Source organism: Colias philodice, chromosome 12 (genome assembly GCF_061535455.1).
Source record: "Colias philodice isolate Cphi_HAF_F1 chromosome 12, ilColPhil1 Martin Lab GWU primary, whole genome shotgun sequence".
Taxonomy (NCBI): Eukaryota; Metazoa; Arthropoda; class Insecta; order Lepidoptera; family Pieridae; genus Colias; species Colias philodice.
In genome coordinates this window covers 6,614,160-6,633,486 of record NC_143097.1, presented here as the reverse complement: position 1 = coordinate 6,633,486, position 19,327 = coordinate 6,614,160, and the positions used below count along the sequence as shown (strand labels likewise).

Here is a 19,327-nt window from a genome sequence, read left to right as displayed (position 1 = left end):
CTCATCATGATCACTCAATTTACTGTAATGAAATCCCCAGTTATGTCAGGTATCGTAGATTGTCCAATATGCCTCGGAGGGGTGCATCGAGCCGCATATAGTTCGCAATCACCAGCCTTAAATGACACTTGATTTACACATCACGTTTCGCGAAATACGGCACAAAATAGCTCAAGTTATACTGGATGCGTGTCGTGGCATGTTCCGTTCAATTTCTTGCCTCCAGCGACGAAATGACATGCGGGATTCCTCGTGCTTCAGCGATACCAATAAAGTTAGCTGGCAGCGATTTTCACGTTGGATATTCACATTACCAGGCGATTGACGAAATTAAGTGGAATTGTAATTGAAATTAAATGAAATAAAGTTTTATTTATTTTAATGAACCCAACATGCTTGTTAAATTTTAGCTGTCTCGTAAAATTTCTTGGCCAGAATGCACATTTTATACCTATACAACAAAATCCACGACGCGATTTAGCGACGTGTGTTTGTATCCTTAAAGTCTTGATTGATATATAGATACTATCTAGATAATAAGTATTCGATGCACTTATTAATATTCCAATCTGTTTACCTAAACACAAAAGGCGCATATTGGCACTAAAATTCCAAATTTTTTTATTAAGTCTCTAGTATATTAATTCATTAAAATCGCATATCCCGTAGACTACGTTCCCTGTACCAAAATCAATAGCTGTCAATGCTTAAAAAATGTCCGATAACAGTGAGATTAGTAACGCTTAGGAAAATCCTATTTAACATAATATGGGAATATCACTATACTCCTCGCTTGCATGAGCCGTTCATTCATCAAGGTTTGCTGGTTTAAGGGTTTAACAGTGAAGCAGATTAATATGTTAGTTCATTTATCATCACTTGCATACTAAACAACGCAACTATCACATAATAATATGTATATGGGAATGATAAACTTGATTTATAATTCGAAAGATTGTAATACAATCTGTAATCTGTAATATTATACAATACAATAGCAGATAATACAATAGCTGTAAGGAATACACATACATACATAGGTATGTAAAAATAAATAAATAAATAAATAAATAAATACAATGTCCGTCGGAAATCATGCTAATTGTTTCCACTGTTGTCTGTGAAGACTTAAGCCTACTCACTGCCAATACTCCGTATAGCCACAAGCAAGCTTTTTCTTGCATACGTCTCTTATATTTTATTTTAACATAGCACTTTTTATATAGTTTTCAATAAACATCTTTTATTAGAAACATAACTAATTACATTACAGGAGAAGATTAAAATAATTTATTACCTATATTACTCACACCACAGTGTATATTATTGTATATAAGTTTCAGGAGTAACTATATAAATTATAAAGCATTCTACATTTTACATGAGAGAGTTTTGTTAAATTGTTCATGGATTAATCACAAACAAGGTTTTCCAGGCATGCATTTCATGCGCAATTGCTAACCCATTTCACGGAAAAAGGGCTTGCAATGTTTATAATCGACCAGATTTATTTAAATAAAATAGCAAAAATATAGCGTGAGGTACGGTATTTCATTTAAAAACGTAGTTCGGAAAATTTTAAGCAGTATTTAAGTATAGTTTGAGAAGTTCTTAACGTCAAATACTTACTACATTCAGAAACCTGCCTACTTATAATTGAATAGGTATACTTTTCTTTAGTTAAGAAAAGTTACTTCAATTTTGGACAAACATTAGTAACCGTATGAATTATATTTAAATCGACAGGTAACATTGTTGCTTTCACTCTAGGATTTTCACGGACACAGATAATACATACCGTACCTAGCAAGATTTTCTGATTAAATAATACATATTCGCAATTTATCAACCTTAACTATGTCGCATTAATATTAAACCGGCTCTCTAATAACAAGAAATTTAAAACGTCCTTACGCAAAGTTGAATCCTCAAGCACTGTCATTTACAGTCTCACCCTCATAGCAGGTAGGTATGCGAGCTTTTATTTTCATTTTCGATATTTAAGGATTCTGTAGGAACCATTAGTTTTCATACGCGCTGTGGGCGCTGTAAATTCATATTTACATTGTTTATTCAGAGAGGAGGTGAAGTTAAGCGCCCGCAGCGCTTGTGGATAATGTTCGACGGAAAAATATTTTACACGAACATTAAGAATAATGTTTGATTTTAAAATTTTATTGAATTTATTTTAAATGGAGTGTTGATATTGTTATGTTAATTGTGATTGCTATTTTTGTTATATATGAAGGAAATTATTGATATTTTGAAACCCTTGTCAGAATACTGAATTATTTGAACGGTTACTTCAATTATCTGGTTTATAATGTGTCCAATAATTCAAATTATTTACTAAATATTATGAATATTGGAAACAATAAGTATCTACGCACAAAAAATGCGCGTGTATCTCGCAAGCACGGATTTTATACAGAACTCGAGCAAAAACAATCATAATCCTATAAATATGGAATACACACGAATCGATCAGTGAATGTGATTACATTTTGTTTCTAAATCCCAATAGATACCGAAATTTTATATGTCAAGCCCTACAAGATAAGGAGTTACAAGAATGTGTTATAGGTAGGTATATCACATTTTCTTTTCTTAGAAACAGGGTGTACCTCGTATCGTATTTGTTCAGTGGTAAGAATATTCAATGAACTTGTAGGTGCTGTGCTGACGCAGGATTTTCGGTCGCGTCGCACATTCACATAGTGTCGCCCTCAGTTGTCCCCTAAGTCGCGCCACCGACCCACTCCTAGTAGTTATTAAATTAAAGATATATATTTTTTAACTTAGAGGAATATATAATTTCTATTGACTGCATTCTTTATTTTATCTCCCTACACACCGCTACACAAAAAACTAAACTTACAGACTAAGCTGCAGTACAATTTGAAATATATCATGCAATATGAGTGAGTGTAAAAAGCATAAAATTAAAAATATGTCTATACATGTGTAATTTATACCACATAACATACAAATGAATTGCCAAATGTGTTACTAAGTGTAAAACTCAAGAAGGGCTCTACCAATTCGGCAATTTTTTTAACTTTCTTGTTGAGCAAGGAAGGTTCTTATGGAGAGACCATGAAAAAGGGAGAAATGAGCAGAACAACGTCTGCCAGGGCAACTATTTATATGTATAATACTAGCTTTCTGCCCGCGGCTTCGCCCACTTTGTCTAAAACCTACTAAATTATATACTTAAACCATCCTCGAGAATCACCGTATCTATTAAAAAAACCGCATCATCGTTTCGTAGGAGAAAGCGACTTTGTTTTATACTATGTAGTGGCGAACCAAATGACATGCACAGAGCTTATCAAACAATGTTAAGTAATTACATGTAGGTATAGGTACGAGTATATAGCCTTAAAAGCTAGGCTCAGGTTGCATAATGACTCATCTGCTATGCGTCCGACGCAGACTAATAGACCTCCAGATGAATGGGAACTAATTTACGACTTAAAAGGGAAAGACTCCCTTTACAATACCATCAAATTGAATTTAATCTCGCAGACGTTTGAAAGACTCTGGTTTAAACGATTTTTAAAATAAAGATTGTTATATTTCTAATTTTTGCGTGTAATTATTAAAATAGGAACAATGATAGAAGTTAGAATGGTTAATTATCAAAGTATATAATAATATGTAGATTTTTTACTGAATAATCAAGTCATTTGTACATAACGAAGCTACGAACGAATAAAGAATAATTTTTAACACATTGAAAAAGAAAAGAATGAATAAAAACACTATAGGATCTTATTTTTAGAGGTTATAAGCGTCGATGATGATATTCCTAGAATATTTATATCCTATTTAAACCAAACAAAGGAAAGAAAAACATAATTCGTAGCGCAGCTAAAAAAAGGCATTTTTCTCTAGATACCTATACCTATACGTAACACATACAAAATGTGACTTAGCTTAAATACAGCCTGCCTATTGTTTGCATATGCGTTCATTTTTCATTGTGTTTTTTCCTTTTAACGGATTTCATTGTCTTTTAATGGACATTCCGTTTTATGATGACAAATCATTTCAGGATATATTTAGAGACAAAAACTTACATATTGTGTTACTGTAACATAGACTGCAAAAATATTGAGGAATATAAAAATGTCGTCAAGTCTATTTATTATGTAAATATCACGAGTCGTGTATTATTTAATTTAATGAGGTTTACTTGGAAACACATGAAAATTAATTGCGTAAATGAGACTGTTCATTTGAAATCACGAAAATATTATTTGATTTTGTAGAATTTTTTAACTCAAAACAATAATCTAACTTAATTTAGTTTGATATGTTAAGTTATTTTATCTGTTATTCACAATAATGTTTTAAAAATGGATGACACAACATTTCCAAAAAGTGTTTAACAAAGAATACAATAGGACTGTAGCTTTTAACTCTCTTTCAACTTTGGCGCCTCTAATTGCTGAAAAGACTAACCTCAATTAGAGGCAGCAAAGAAACCTCGTACAATGCCCGTTAGAAAATGTATGCAGGCGCTTTAAAAACATTATTCAATAGCATGTATAGACACTTTTATGGTTTTACTGTCAATTGGTTTCTCTCAAATTTTCTCGACATAAATAATTTTCTGTTTTATGCATTTCACATTATGTAACTTTTTTGCGTATGAAATACATGTCTGTTATAATTTCTACTACAAGGGTGAAATTTTATATATTATCATGTTATCGAAAATCGGTGTCCGATACGTTATATTTATCATATTATATTGTTTGAGATTAATAAAAAGAAGACTTGGACGCTTGTCTTCTATTGAATTAATGAAAAATTCTCAGAACATAACTAGAATGTTTTATTAATCACCTATTTAACTACTATAAGGTTCCTCGACAGATGGATTATCCAACCAGAAAAAAATATTTTCAATTAAAACCACTAAGTAGTTCCTGAGATGAGCGTGATCAACCAAACAAACAAACATACTTCTCAACATTAGAATATTGAATAGATAATTGTATAGTTAATTATACAAAAGCACACAATAATATTGTGTTGTTTACGTCCACTGCATTTAATTAATACTAGTCTTGATTAATTTGTTTATTTTTATGTCATAATATTGCATACTTTTGTGACATACAGGAAGTACTGAGGTATAATAAATATTTATTGACTGCACGTAAACTCATAAGATTATTTAGATTTTATGCCTACGGCGTTTTTACATCAAATGAGCGAATGCTCATTCTAACCTCACAATGTCATGTTCGTTATGTCACAGTTTAGTGTAAACAGGCATAGAGCATTATTTCGTTGTTCTTAGTGTGTTTGAATAGATTCTATGCAATGCTTTTATACTGAATAACACTGAATTAGTTTTCAGTGTTATTCTAAGATCACGAAAAAAAGCTCTTGCTCTGGCACTAGCTCTATGTTGGTTTGATGTAAATGCAGCATTCCAGGAAGAGGTACAAAAGAAAGATGCTTGATAAGATTGCCTCATCGAAACTTGTAATATACTTGGTATTGCCTTTTACATCTAATATCTAATATCTAATATCTAATATCTAATATCTAATATCTATCTAATATTCTAATATGAGATGTATGGATGTATGGATGTATGGATGTTTGTTACTCTTTCACGTAAAAACTACTGAACCGATTACAATGAAATTTAGCACACATATAGAGGGTAACTTGGATTAACACATAGGATAGTTTTTATCCCGGAAATCCCACGGTAACGGGAACTATGCGGGTTATCCTTTGCAAACGCGGGCGAAGCCGCGGGCGGAAATCTAGTGTTATATAATTGTATCTGTGAAATTGATTCAGGAATACCGCTAGCGTAGCTTTACCAAAGCAATATACGTATTATATTCTGTGTGTAAACTCTAAAGTCATAAGAATTAGTATTGCCTTGTGTTTGATTTGCGTTTAAAATCTGTGAAAAAGTCTTAACTCATTCTCGGGAACGATGAAAGTTGTAGACATCTCTGGATTCGCTGAATACATAAACGTGGTGTGAAAATTAGTGTTTGGACAAAAAGGTTTGGTGTTAATTTAAAATGTTAAATTTAAAATAATTTCAAATGTTTATTTTCTCTCCCAAAGCAGAGCTTTATTAGCTAATAGACGAATAAATAATGATTTGAAATTATAAAACGAGTTGTAATTAAGTAGATTGAATTGAAAGGAAAAATAATTGGGTATTTTTCAAAAATACGCCATACATTAATTCAATTACGTTGAAAAGCTTGCTTATTACTTGTATATAGAGTGCTTAGAATCTCTTGAGAATACTCAATATTCACGGGATATCGGTCAACGCATTGAAGTCCAAGATGAAAGACTTTTGTAGAATATTGAAGTCATAGTATTATGGTATTCTAAAGAAAATAAAGCATATTTACTTACTAAAGTACCTAAGTAAAACTACATACATTAATATACAATAATTATACAGTCTTACTAATTTTATTTTTTATATTCCTCTTTAAATTATTGTTAAACTGAATAGTTAATAATTTATTCAACCCGGCCATATTATATCGTATAAGCCGGGCCGAGTCGCTAGTATTTAATAAAATTCAAGCAAAATATTCAGATTGGTTTTGACATATTTTATTAATAAATGATAAAACGCATCATATCTTGTTTACATCCGTTTTTAATTAAACTCATATTTTACAGTCGTACTATCATAATAGGCAAACTGAAAGTGCTGCTTACTGACTTACTCACCTTGAATTCAGGCGCTGTAAGAGAAAGAAGAAGAAATGAAAAACAAGCTTAAAACGACTAATTATTTTCGTTCTGAATTCGGGCACTGTGAAAGAATAAGAAATCAAAAACAAGCTTAAAACCTGTTATTTGACTAATTTCGTATCGTTCAAGGACTACTTTTATAATATGAACTGTTTATATCAAAGCAGTCTGACTCTTTAGCCAACAACAGTAAATCCCCATTCGAGGGCACAGGTCGTGTGACTTTACTATTTCTAAAGCCGTCAGCTTTATCGTATTGATGTTTATATTCAACTACATTAAGGTCAGATTAGGAGTTCAGTACAACGTATGACCTAGATATTAAATATAGGTTACATTTTAGATACAAGATATGTTTGTTGCCACAGTTATTTATTGACAACTTTGCACGTGGCGAATTCCGATAACGCGACCATATGAAATAGGCTATTACAGAAATGGACACAGAAAAATAAAACAACGGTATAAATAAATATATTTATTACACCCAACAATCAACATGTACCAATTAAATTATTGATTTACACACAGCTTTAAATAATTACTTTGTTTTTATTTACATACAATTCTCGGAACCATTTAATTAAATATTTAAATTAGTTTAACATATTATGTTGCTTAAATTAAAATAATTTATAAATTAATATTTAATCAGTCTGTACAGAAATAAGTTATTACACGAACAAACAGAACTTTGACTTTCATTTGCTTTAAAATCTATCTATATATTAAACATTAATTAATTTAATGATTACGTAGCATTGGAGACGTATTAATTAATGTTTTTCCATTACAATATATAAAATATTCCATTTGAAGTAAAAAATTAATGGACGTGCACGTGCATCATTACAATCGCCTTAAATTAATAACTTTATCTATTAAAATAATAAAGGCAGGTTTTAAGTAAAATATCTACATTCGTCTTACATTATCAAGGTACTATTTACATTTTTTATAATTAAAGCATAAATGAGATCATTTAGAGGTTCGTGATTTCACACCTCGTTTAGCCGACTTATTTTTAATAAGTACGTTTCAAATATTCAGAAAGCACTTCACCAATCTTCAGGGCAGTATTGAATTAATTGTGCAACTGTGCAAGCATGCACACAGCATTCGTCAGCCACCTGCCTTCGATGTCTCTCCTTCAAATACACCATAGAAGCTCGCTTTGCTCTCACCCTCGACAAACTATTAGGTGGAAGATCACTGATCATTATGTTACCCGTGCATATCTGAAATATCAGGTTCGATAGCGACCGACTGCACAAATCTTTGAACACTGAATTTAAAGTCAACGAATCACCACTGATAATTCTTCCGTATAAAATCATTATATAAAAAATCCAATGTACGTTTTTAGACAGCAAGCACATTTTACACTCCAAGATTGTTTACAATAACCGTGTTCGAGCAAAACTGGAGTTTCCGTCTGGAGTAAGCCCGCTGGTGGCTCACTCTCTCAATAAATAGAAGAGATAACCTTTGTCAATTATTACAACTGTGTGGCACTAAGTTCAAAACAACATGTCATGGGCCTCGCGGAAAGGGTTGCTTATACACAAAGCAATTAATCATTTATTGGGAAAGTCATTATGCGAATATAAATATTTTAATCAAACAGTGATTTGAATGTCGTAAACACATGTATCGTTAATGATATTGTTTGGTCGTTATTAGAACTATTTTTTAATGATGAAACCAAACGTTTTTAAAAGATTGATTCGTTATTTATTTAAATAAAGTGTACATTCATAAAGTTTTAAACAGTAATAGCTGTAATATGGGCGCATGAAGACAAGTCATCGCATCGACTTGTCATCGGCAGCCAAACGCGGCGTGTCGCCAAGTGCAATCTCGGCCTAACGCCAAGTCCATAAATGGTTTGTTATTTATAGAACTTAGATAAAGGGTTGTTTTTAGAGACAATCGCCCCCACGTATCCCGTTCATTATTGTTATATCAAATTGTTGACCTCAAATTAACTGATTTGATAATTGAGATATATCCGGTCCATTCTTTCATTTAGTTAAAAATAATAATTATTATTTTTTTCTTTATTACCATACTAATAAGTAACTAATTATTATGATTTATACCACTCAAAGTATTATCCGTTTTAAAAATAACCGTTCCGTTCCGTTTCACGTGGAAACAAAATATTGACAACATAAAGTTTTATCAGCCGGTTGCATAACATTGTGTTTGTGATAACTTGTGATATATACACAATAATGTATTGTATTTTACTATCACCAGAGATTCCTAAGTTCAAAATAACAATGTTTACAAAACATTAAGATATTGAGTTATTGTAACGTTTATGAAAACTTCCACTTATTGCATAGCAAATTTCTCATACAGAAAGTGTTTGTTTGTTTATAAAAATCACATTGTAAAAAAATGTAGAGATTAAAAGTTAGGCAAAAAACAATACCGTTTATGGTGCAATCAATATTCAACGAATTTTAGAGGAGGGCCAGCCTTTCTTGTAATATAAGAGCATAATCCTTTTTCTCTTTCTTCTACCCTATACCTAACATAATTATTATATATTTAAAAATAAAATACATTATACATGTTGTTGACGTTAAATTAAAAAATAACATCTTAAAAATACGATAAAACTATATTGCTAATCGGTCATGCCAGTCAATTGATCAATATACAATTTGATCGTTGAAAATATGGGTCACAATAATAGTACACAATAATATTATTCACTTTATTACGCATACGATTTATGTACGACAAGACTTTACATCTCTCTTAACTTAACGTTCATAATATCTAGGCCTAGGTATTTTCCGAGAATAGATAGTAACAAGAATTGTTGGACAAAACATCCTGCATGTTTAAGGAAAATTACAGATTTTATAACTAACTGATTATTATTCAGATTAAACGAAAGCTTTTCTATAATACTCTGGCTCTTTTTAGTAACTATAGGATTTATTTTTCCTGATATTATTTAAGACCATGTTGTCATGAAATCTTTTTAAATAAATCAATATATGCATTATGTATTTGTATTGTTACTTGTAGTTTTTCAAAAGAGTGCGGTAAAAAGCTGAACTATTCAACCCGGAAATAAGTACTTTTTTTAATTTTTTAACCGACTACAAAAAAAGGAGGAGGTTATCAATTCGGCCGGTTTTTTTTTAATGTATGTACACCGATTACTCCGAGGTTTCTCAACCGATTTACGTGATTCTTTTTTTGTTCGATGCGGGATGGTGTCGAATTGGTCCCATAAAAATTTTATTCGGATAGGCCCAGTAGTTTTTATTTTATGAGCATTTTTGTCTGTACTCGATGACTTAATTGCAATGTAGCAAGTAACTTTGATTCACTTCCCGGTAACCGATTGAGCTGAAATTTTGTATACGTATGTAAATTGGATGGCGATGAAACATTATAAAGACATAGAGCTGATTTGATGATGGAATCGGAAGGTGGCCATAGGAACTCAGCAATATATTGACTCAACTTTATCGATTTTGGGCTCGTTTGATTCGTGTTGAAAAACACACAAAAGGATTAAATAAAAATAACTGCGTTAAAAACATCCGACTTAAAAAACAGAAAAGTAAAAAATAAAAAAGATTTGATATTATTAATTACTACATAATATTATTTAGATGTGCTATTTATTAAATAGGTTTGAAGTCGGTGCCAAACACTAGGCACTTAGTATTAAGCCCGTGCACCGACATCAAACCTTTTAAGTAAATAGCACATCTAAATAATATAAATAATTGAAGTCGGTTGTTTTTAACGCAGTTATTTTTATATAAACAAGAAAAGTGAATAAAAACAAGGTTTTTGGCAAGGTTATTAAAGACATGAAAACAAAAAAATATGTAATATATTTATTTTTGATTAAATACAAACTATGATGTAATAATATTGTGAATATCAACTTGACATAATAACCTAATTACAATTCGCGAAGTATCTTATTATCTCCCGTACCTATGTTTATATGCAATATTATAATTAATGCATGCATTTATATATAACTGTTTTATTATCTACTCGCATATTATGACTGTCGAGCTTATAAAGGTCGAAGATTAGCGCCAGGGATTTTGGGTATTGTTACATTATTTTAGGTATTTTCATACAAAATTCCATAGCAAGTACCCTAAGTTGTGAATTCTTCCCATATTATGGCCAGAAGCAATGAAATATTCGTTTAACATATTATCTGGTGGTGTGTGCACATTAAATGACTAACCACCACTAATTTACTGTTTTTACTATAGGTTATATTACACATTCAAGGTATGGAACCAATATCATATTTTTTATTATTTTGTTGTGGTAGAGCAAGCAGAGATTAAGACCTCATTCACACGAGAGCTTTTTTAACGTCCGTTAAAAAAGCGTCCAAATAGAACAAATGCATTCCCAAGTATATGTTCACACGTCAGCGCTTTTAAAGCGCGACGCTTTTTTATCGCGCAGTGTTCTATTTTCAACGCTCGGCGTTGGGCGTTAAATAAAATAGACCATAGGAAACTTCTTACTATTATTCAGACGAGCGCTAAAAAAGCGCCGGCGCTGCGTTCAGTATGCCGCACGCTCGCTCAGCGGTAGCACGTGTTTGTTGTGCTTATAATCATCAGAAAATCGATACGATGTCGTGGATTGTTGATCCCGAACTATTAATTATAGATGTGGAGTCTCGTCCGTTCCTGTATTCAAAATCGTTATAGACATTTGAAAATAATTAAAAAAATTCCGGGGTATTGCCTTAACTCTTCGTACAGTGTCACAAACTGCCCTTTTAAGTATCTCTGTTCATTCAGAGGATGTACCCAGAATGCCTTTTGTTTTCTTTTTCGACTTTTAATAACACAAATCGCTAGTGCCAATCTTTCCTTCTTTCTTTCTTTCAAATATACCTAACATATAAAAATTAAAACAGTAGGTATTTTTATCATATTCCTTTAAGTAACATGTTTATCGATGACGAGTTTGAACAAATACCTAAGTAGGTACCTACAAGTGGTTTATTAAGAACAAACTTTCCGAGGAATTCTAAGCAAATATAATAATATAAATATCATAAAGATATTACGCAACTGACATTACGTAATTATTTTAGCAGAAACCATTTCCACGTCTTACTGAAGCCAGAGACGAGACATGAGTGATTTTAAAGCGTTAGTATGAACAACCACAGAGAGAACGTTTAAAAAGCGCCAACGCCGGGTTTTAACGCAACGCTTTTTTAACTCTCGTGCGAATGAGGTCTAACTCTTTTGTTTATGTAAGTGGTCACCACGGCCCATAACTCGCACTGGAGCAACAAAATACAACTGAGTGATTTACATCTCTACAGCGTGTCATCTCTTGTCACGCTGTAGATATGAAATGCCGACCCAGTTAAAACACCTGCATAACTATCACTTAGCAGTGCAGCATCAAAATACAATTGAGTGATCAGTGATATGTCATCTCTTGTCACGTTGTAGCGATAAAATGCAGCCACAGTCACCACACCTATTTGTTCTATTCCAAATTGTCTGCTTACCAGCAGCAATTAATTACACCCACTGTAACTAGCAGTGTAGCATCAAAATACAACTGAGTGATACGTCATCTCTTATCACGCTGTAGCGATGAACACCGTTACACAGGGGTATTATATCTTATCCAATTTTTCACTTACATTACGCACGCAGTGACGATTACTATTTCACAAATGACAAAACCTACCAGGTAGCATAATTAATTACACCCACTGTAACTGGTAGTGTAGCATCAAAATACAACTGAGTGATATGTCATCTCTTGTCACGCTGGAGCGATGCAATACAGCCCGCGTGATACGACACCTGCACAGTTTCACTAATAACGTATAATAAACGTTTAGAGTGATATGAGGTGTCACCGTATGCCAGTATTTACGGAGTTAACATAGCTATATTTCATTTTAAAACTACGTTTATACATGTGTAATCAACTACGATTGACTGTTTTGTATTGTTTTCGATAAATGCGCGAGAAATATACGAAGAACTACTACTACTCGTGCTAGGTACATTATTTGTATAACTGACATTAATTTTACATTACACTTTTTTACACCATTAGATATTTAAGAGAATGTTTAATTATACTTTTTAAAATCTGTGATCGTTAGTGTTATAGTATAAATAACATTCCTCTAGTTTATGCTTTCTAAATTTTAATTAAATAATAATTTCTTAAGCACACTATCAAAGCACAACAGATTCAGAGTCAAGTATTGTCACGTTGTAGAGATGCAATTAATTTCTAGCAATACAATGCTAGCAGGTGTTGCCTAATAGCGTATAATAAACTGTATATAAAAGATTTTAATATAAGCGAGATCAATTATTCGTAAATAACTTGTTTTTATGTCGTCTGACAATGAACAAACACTGGAATATTTACCATATTCCAGTATTTGTTTACCAAAAAAGGAGGCAAGTAATTTACATCTCAGCTTGTCTGACCTCGTCCCAAATTAAGTGCAAAGTTTATTGAATAAATACGGTAAATAAATGAAACTCAATAGTGGTTTAAACAAATTCACTACAAAAAGCAGAAAATAAATCAACAGTAATGCTAATATAATAAACGAATTGAACGGACAATCTCAGGAGTCAGGATCTACTGGAGTATAAATAAGGAGTAAGTGAAAATATAATATGTTTTTATTGGATAGAACAAATTTTATCTCGATCAAGGAAGTTTAAAAAAATAAGACTGATTACCTAACTAATTATTTAATTTTTTTAGATATATTATAATATGTGAATATGAATCCAACATTCAAAGATTATACGCGAGTTAGCAAGGATACTTAATAAAACTGTATAAACTGTATACCTACCTAATACTCATGTAGAATCAAACAACGCTACATAATTATATTATTTCGGGTTTGCCCCCGTATCGTTGATGATATGCTAAAAACTAACCTAGATCGAAAGTCGAGGAAAAGAAACAGCTTTACACATTTATTTATTTATTTATTTATTTATTTATAGATGCACCAACAGTAACTCAATTTGTAACATTATATAAGTAATCGTACATAAAGTCTTAATCTAAATTGGCTACTAATTACAGGTACATACAGCATTACTTGAGAATTGACAACATTTCATTTTTTATAAGGCCATGAAAGAAAAAAACCGTTTCTTTATTTTGCTCTTGCGATTACAGAAAAAAAATTATTTCATTTTTTAATCGCATATTTTAAGAGAAATTAAATAAAAACGATAAATGTGATGATGACGTCATACATACGGAGGAATAAAAATACGCCTTAGCCTAATTTAAAAAAAGCTAAAAAAAAAACTATCACTGACATTTACAGGGTATGGCATGTGTCAAATTTCATATTAATGTCATTTTTGTGAATTATTCATGTAAACAAACTTTTAAATCGTGTTATTGTGTTTTGGTTTTCTAATTTAATCTCATTAGCGTGATGTTTGTTTGATTGGAGTTGGACCAATTCATTTATATTATAAAAATAGTGCCTATATGTTCATAATTTTCTTGAAATAAAAGACTTTGTTTACTTACTAAAAGTTGTATTTATTTAACACTTTCCAACGTTTTTGGGATAGTATATTTGTTTCACAGAAATGATCAGTACCCCATAACAAATCCTGCATAAAGTCATCATCATCAGTACTTGTGAATAAGTTTCTTTTGTTTAAAATTTGGATCAGCAAATAATAAATAACAATATTTACAAAGCTTGACAAATCAAAGTGACAAATGTGCCAAAATGTCAACTGCCAAGATTTTTTTTTTAATTTAAACTAGATATGTGGCAAAGGAAAAAATGTATTCCTCCGTATGTATGACGTCATTTGGCGCTTACGACATTTTAGAATGAGATGATTTTAAAACTCAAAAAGATGAATGAAAACTTCCATATTTAGAAAAAGCAAAAAATACGTGTATCATAATTTTTGATCTAGTTTTCATTAAAATAAAAAAATAAGTAGCTTAAAATTTTGAAATGTTGTCAATTGGATTGAATTAAGTATTTAATTTAAATAATTATACACAGAAAAAAAATGTCAGATATAGAGCAATGTGAAAACAATATTGTCAAAAATAATTATAGGAATTCAATAACATTTTTACAGGAATTCAATAACAGTGTCCGTAGAGATAATTTTGATAATTTTATTCTTGAAGGACCAAAATGAGTCGTGAAAGATGTCAACATCATTATTTATATTAATCTTATTGAAAGCACGCATTAGTCTGTTCATGGGGCTATACTTCTTTAAGTTTGTACGAGACGAAGAGGCAGAAAAGGTATTAACTATCGCATAACGTGGGATTGAACGGGGAACAGTTAAATTAATATAAGTTAAAAGATTGGTGTTTAGATTGCCATTTACGATTTTATGCAAAGTATAAAGATCCAAAAGGTGACGACGATTTTCCAAAGAAATAAGTTTGAAATGCTCTAACCTATCATTGTATGGGGCCCTATAGTTGATGTGAGCATCCTTAAAAGCTAAAAATTTTGTGAATGCCTTTTGTACTTTTTCTATTCGTGCAATGTGTCGTTGATAGTGAGGGTTCCATATTGCACTAGCATATTCCAGCACACTGCGGACGAGAGAATTGAATAAAATAACCAAAGGCACAGTTCTGTGAAAATCCTTAGTATTCCTTTTGATAAAACCCAACATACGCCATGCTTTTGAAATAATATCCTCAAAGTGATGTGAGAAAGTAAGTTTAGAGTCAAAGTATACACCCAAATCGCGAGCAACAGATACTTCCTTGATAAGTTCCATGTTAATGTAATAATCTGAATTCAATTTTTTAATTTTTCTAGAGAATTTAATATGTAAACACTTGTCAACATTAATTTCCATCCTATTATCAATACACCATTTATGAACAGCATTTATGTCTTGTTGAAGTAAAAATGCATCTGCTAAACTATTTACCGTCCTGTACAATTTTAAATCATCTGCAAAAATTGCACATTGACTATATTTTACACAGTCTGAAATATCATTAATAAAAATCAAGAAAAGGGCCGGGCCTAGATGCGAGCCCTGAGGGACACCAGAAGTTGCAACAAATTCATGGGACGTATAACCCCCCACGGTAACTCTTTGTATTCTATTGTGAAGATAAGAAAGAAACCAATCCAAAAGACGCCCGTGGAATCCATAATTTTTTAATTTTTGTAAGAGAGTGAAATGATCCACCCTATCGAAAGCACTACTAAAGTCAGTGTATACAGCATCTACTTCACTGCCACTGTCGAGATTATTGCAGATGTAAAAAGCATAATGTAGCAAGTTTGAGACCGTTGAGCGGTTTTTACAAAAACCGTGTTGAAAATCGTTAATTAGATTATTGAAGTATGGCATAATAGTGGAAAGCACCAAGCGTTCAAATACTTTAGAAAACGTGTTCAATATAGATATAGGACGGTAATTTTTGGTGTCATTCTTATCTCCTTTTTTGTGAATAGGTATAACATTAGCAAGTTTCCATTGTTTAGGAAAGAGTGAAGAATCAAGAGATTTTTGAAATATAATTTTCAGAGGAAGTGACAGATTTGTGTATGTTCTAGTTATAAACAAGGGAGGTACACCATCAGGCCCGGCACCTTTACTAGAATCAAGAGATTGGAGTAATTTTGCTATATGGTCCTGACTCAAGGCGATATTGTGGATAAAGAATTGGGGATACTTATCCTCAGTATCAGAAATAAAATTCTTATCACTCTTGGAATAAATCGACTCAAAATGAGAAGCGAAAAGTTTGCAAATACCCTGCCCCGTATCAGACGTTACATTGCCTAGTTTCATTTCGGATGGAATATTTGATGAACAACCTTTTCGGTTATTTATAAACGCCCAAAATTTCTTAGGGTTTTGTATAATAGATGACTCAATACTAGAAATGTATTCCTTGTAACGGATCTTAATTAGATCGCTTATCCTTTTGTTTAAGATACCTACCTCTAGCTTGTCCCTCGGATTGTGATATATTTTTAGCCTCTTGCGAATTTTTTCCTTCTCAGATATTAGTTTCTTAAGGTCAGTTGTATACCAAATTGGGTATTTATTACTTTTAATAATCCGTTTGGGTACATGAGCATCAATAGTTTTATAGATAATTTTATAAAATTTAGAAACCATGATATTGACATCATCACAAGGCAAAAGTTCCTGTTCCCATTCAATTTTAGACAGTTCAGAGTTAATGACACTGAAATCGGCTTTAAAAAAGTTGTGTATTTCAAGCGGTTTGTGTCTCAAATAATTACATGTAATCGAAGCTATTTTTATACAGATTGCGGGGTGGTAAGGATCTAGTTTTGATAAGGGAACAGTAACCTTTGAAACGTTAATGTTACAAAAACGTCCAAAAACTAAGTCTAACGTCCGTTGTTTAAAATTTTTAATACTGTTAAATTGAATAAGATCATTTTGAGACATAAAGTCAATCAGTGATGTCCCTAAAATATTGGAATAATTACAAGGACGTAATAAGTCATCTTCTAACTCCCAATCAATGAAACCTAAGTTAAAGTCGCCAATTACCAAAACTTCACTAGAATTAGATTGAATTACATTATTGATATTATCTAAAACACAGTTCAAAATATCGGGACACACTGGCGGTGCTATATAAACCGCGCATATTAAAATATCTTTTACCATACCATTAATCTTACACCTAAGTGATACCCAAAGATCTTCGTGGGGACTTTCAAAGTGTCGAAATCGAACAGAATGGATAGATTTGGATACAGCTATAATAACTCCACCTCCTTTGATTTTTGAAGATTCTGTAGATTCTCGATCTCTTCTATACAATATGTAATTTTCATTAAATACTTCTTTGTCATAGATAGAATTATCGAGCCATGTTTCAGTGCCAATTATTACTTCGTAGTGGTTTTGTAGTGACATAAGTCTTATGTGATCCAATTTCGTCTTCATACCCCGAAAATTTTGATAGTAAATATTGAATGTTAAAACAGAAAAAAATAGGTCTAGTTTGATTTTTTTTTTTTTTTTAATCTTTATTGAATTTTTGCAAGACACTCGAAATTCTTTATCTGAACAGATTGGGAATACTCGTCCTTACGAGTGAAAATCCTTCCATTCCTTACCCACACGAAGCGAATACCTTTTTCTTTTGCAACATTTCTAGTTTTTGCATGCAGAGATTTATAAAATGGGGATAAATGTTCTGATATATATAACGGCGATAAAGCTCCCCCATAACCTAAATGACTGGAATTAATTCGGTTGTTCTGTGAAGATTTATTGAATTTGGATACTGCAGAAATAATTCCATCTCTGATATGAGTACTTCGCAATTTGTAAATAACTGATCTGGGTCTTTTGTTGGTGTCATCTAGTTTCCTCACACGTGTACAAGTTATAATGTCTGATTCTTGAATAGGATATGATATGACTGCACATAGCTGTTTCATAACTGATATTAAATTCTCAGATTTATTCTCTGGCAGACCGTTTAATTCAACATTGTTCTCACGGGCGTGCTGTTCAAGCAAATTAATACGCATAGACAGATCGTTGAGATTGTTTTGCAGCAAGGAGTTCTCTTTTTTCAAGCCTAAAAGAATTTCCTGGTGATTTATTAAATCTCCTTTAATTTTATCATAGTCTGCGCTCATAAAATCCAGAGAATTTTTAAATTCTTTCAAAACTGTCAATTGCTCTCTGATTTCATGTAATTCTTTTGATATGCAAGATTGAATTGCAGATTTGACGGCCTCATGTACCGCCAATTGAATTTCGTTTTTAATAAATGACATTAAATTGGGGTCATTATTCTCAACATCGGCAAAATTTGATAGCTTTGCAGATTTTTTGCGCTGAGTAATGTTATGGTGTTGACATTCCTCATCATCGGACGAGCTCAAGTGTCTTTGTGTTTGTAAATTTGTTCTTATTGGAGTATTTGTATTATCACCTCTTTGAATGTGTTTGTTACGACATGTCTGGCAATTCCATGCAGTCTTGTTTACTTCGGACATTGCATTGAATTTTTTTAGAGAAACATTAGCACATAATAAGTCGTAACGATCATTACAATACGAACATGATAAAAATTCTTTTCCTTTGATTGTGTTAGGACAACCGGCGCATGTAAACCCTTTAACTTTAACGCCATGACAAAAAATTATGCAAGAAAAAAAATATATATGTTTATTTATATGTATTATGTAATCCTATCACTAACTCCCTTGTTCTTCTTAGTGTAAAATATGAAACAAAAAAAAAAAATCTTTTTATGTAGTTCTTGACAAGGCCCAGGATCGATCTTGGTCGCTTCGGTTGTAAGCCGAGATACTCTACGCACTATGCCAATTAAGTTTTACTCAGTAGTACGAAATTAAAGTTCATAAGTTGATCACTACTTTGTTCTCATAAATTAGCGAGAGGGTAAAAGTTATTTCAAATTACACACAATATCACACTAGATTGTCTATTTTTAGTTAAGTAATTTATTCAATGTTTGCATTTGTTTCACACTGTTCCGGATC

The 19,327-nt window shown here is 31.8% G+C and overlaps 1 protein-coding gene across 1 annotated transcript; it reads right to left on the bottom strand.

Moving 5' to 3' along the window:
• Nucleotides 1-17,833: 17,833 nt before the first annotated feature.
• On the bottom strand, nt 17,834-18,817 carry LOC149484121 (uncharacterized). The gene has a single exon (XM_089701914.1). The coding sequence runs from the start codon at nt 18,815-18,817 to the stop codon at nt 17,834-17,836; it is 984 nt and encodes a 327-aa protein (XP_089558040.1).
• Between the last annotated feature and the right edge of the window lie 510 nt (nt 18,818-19,327).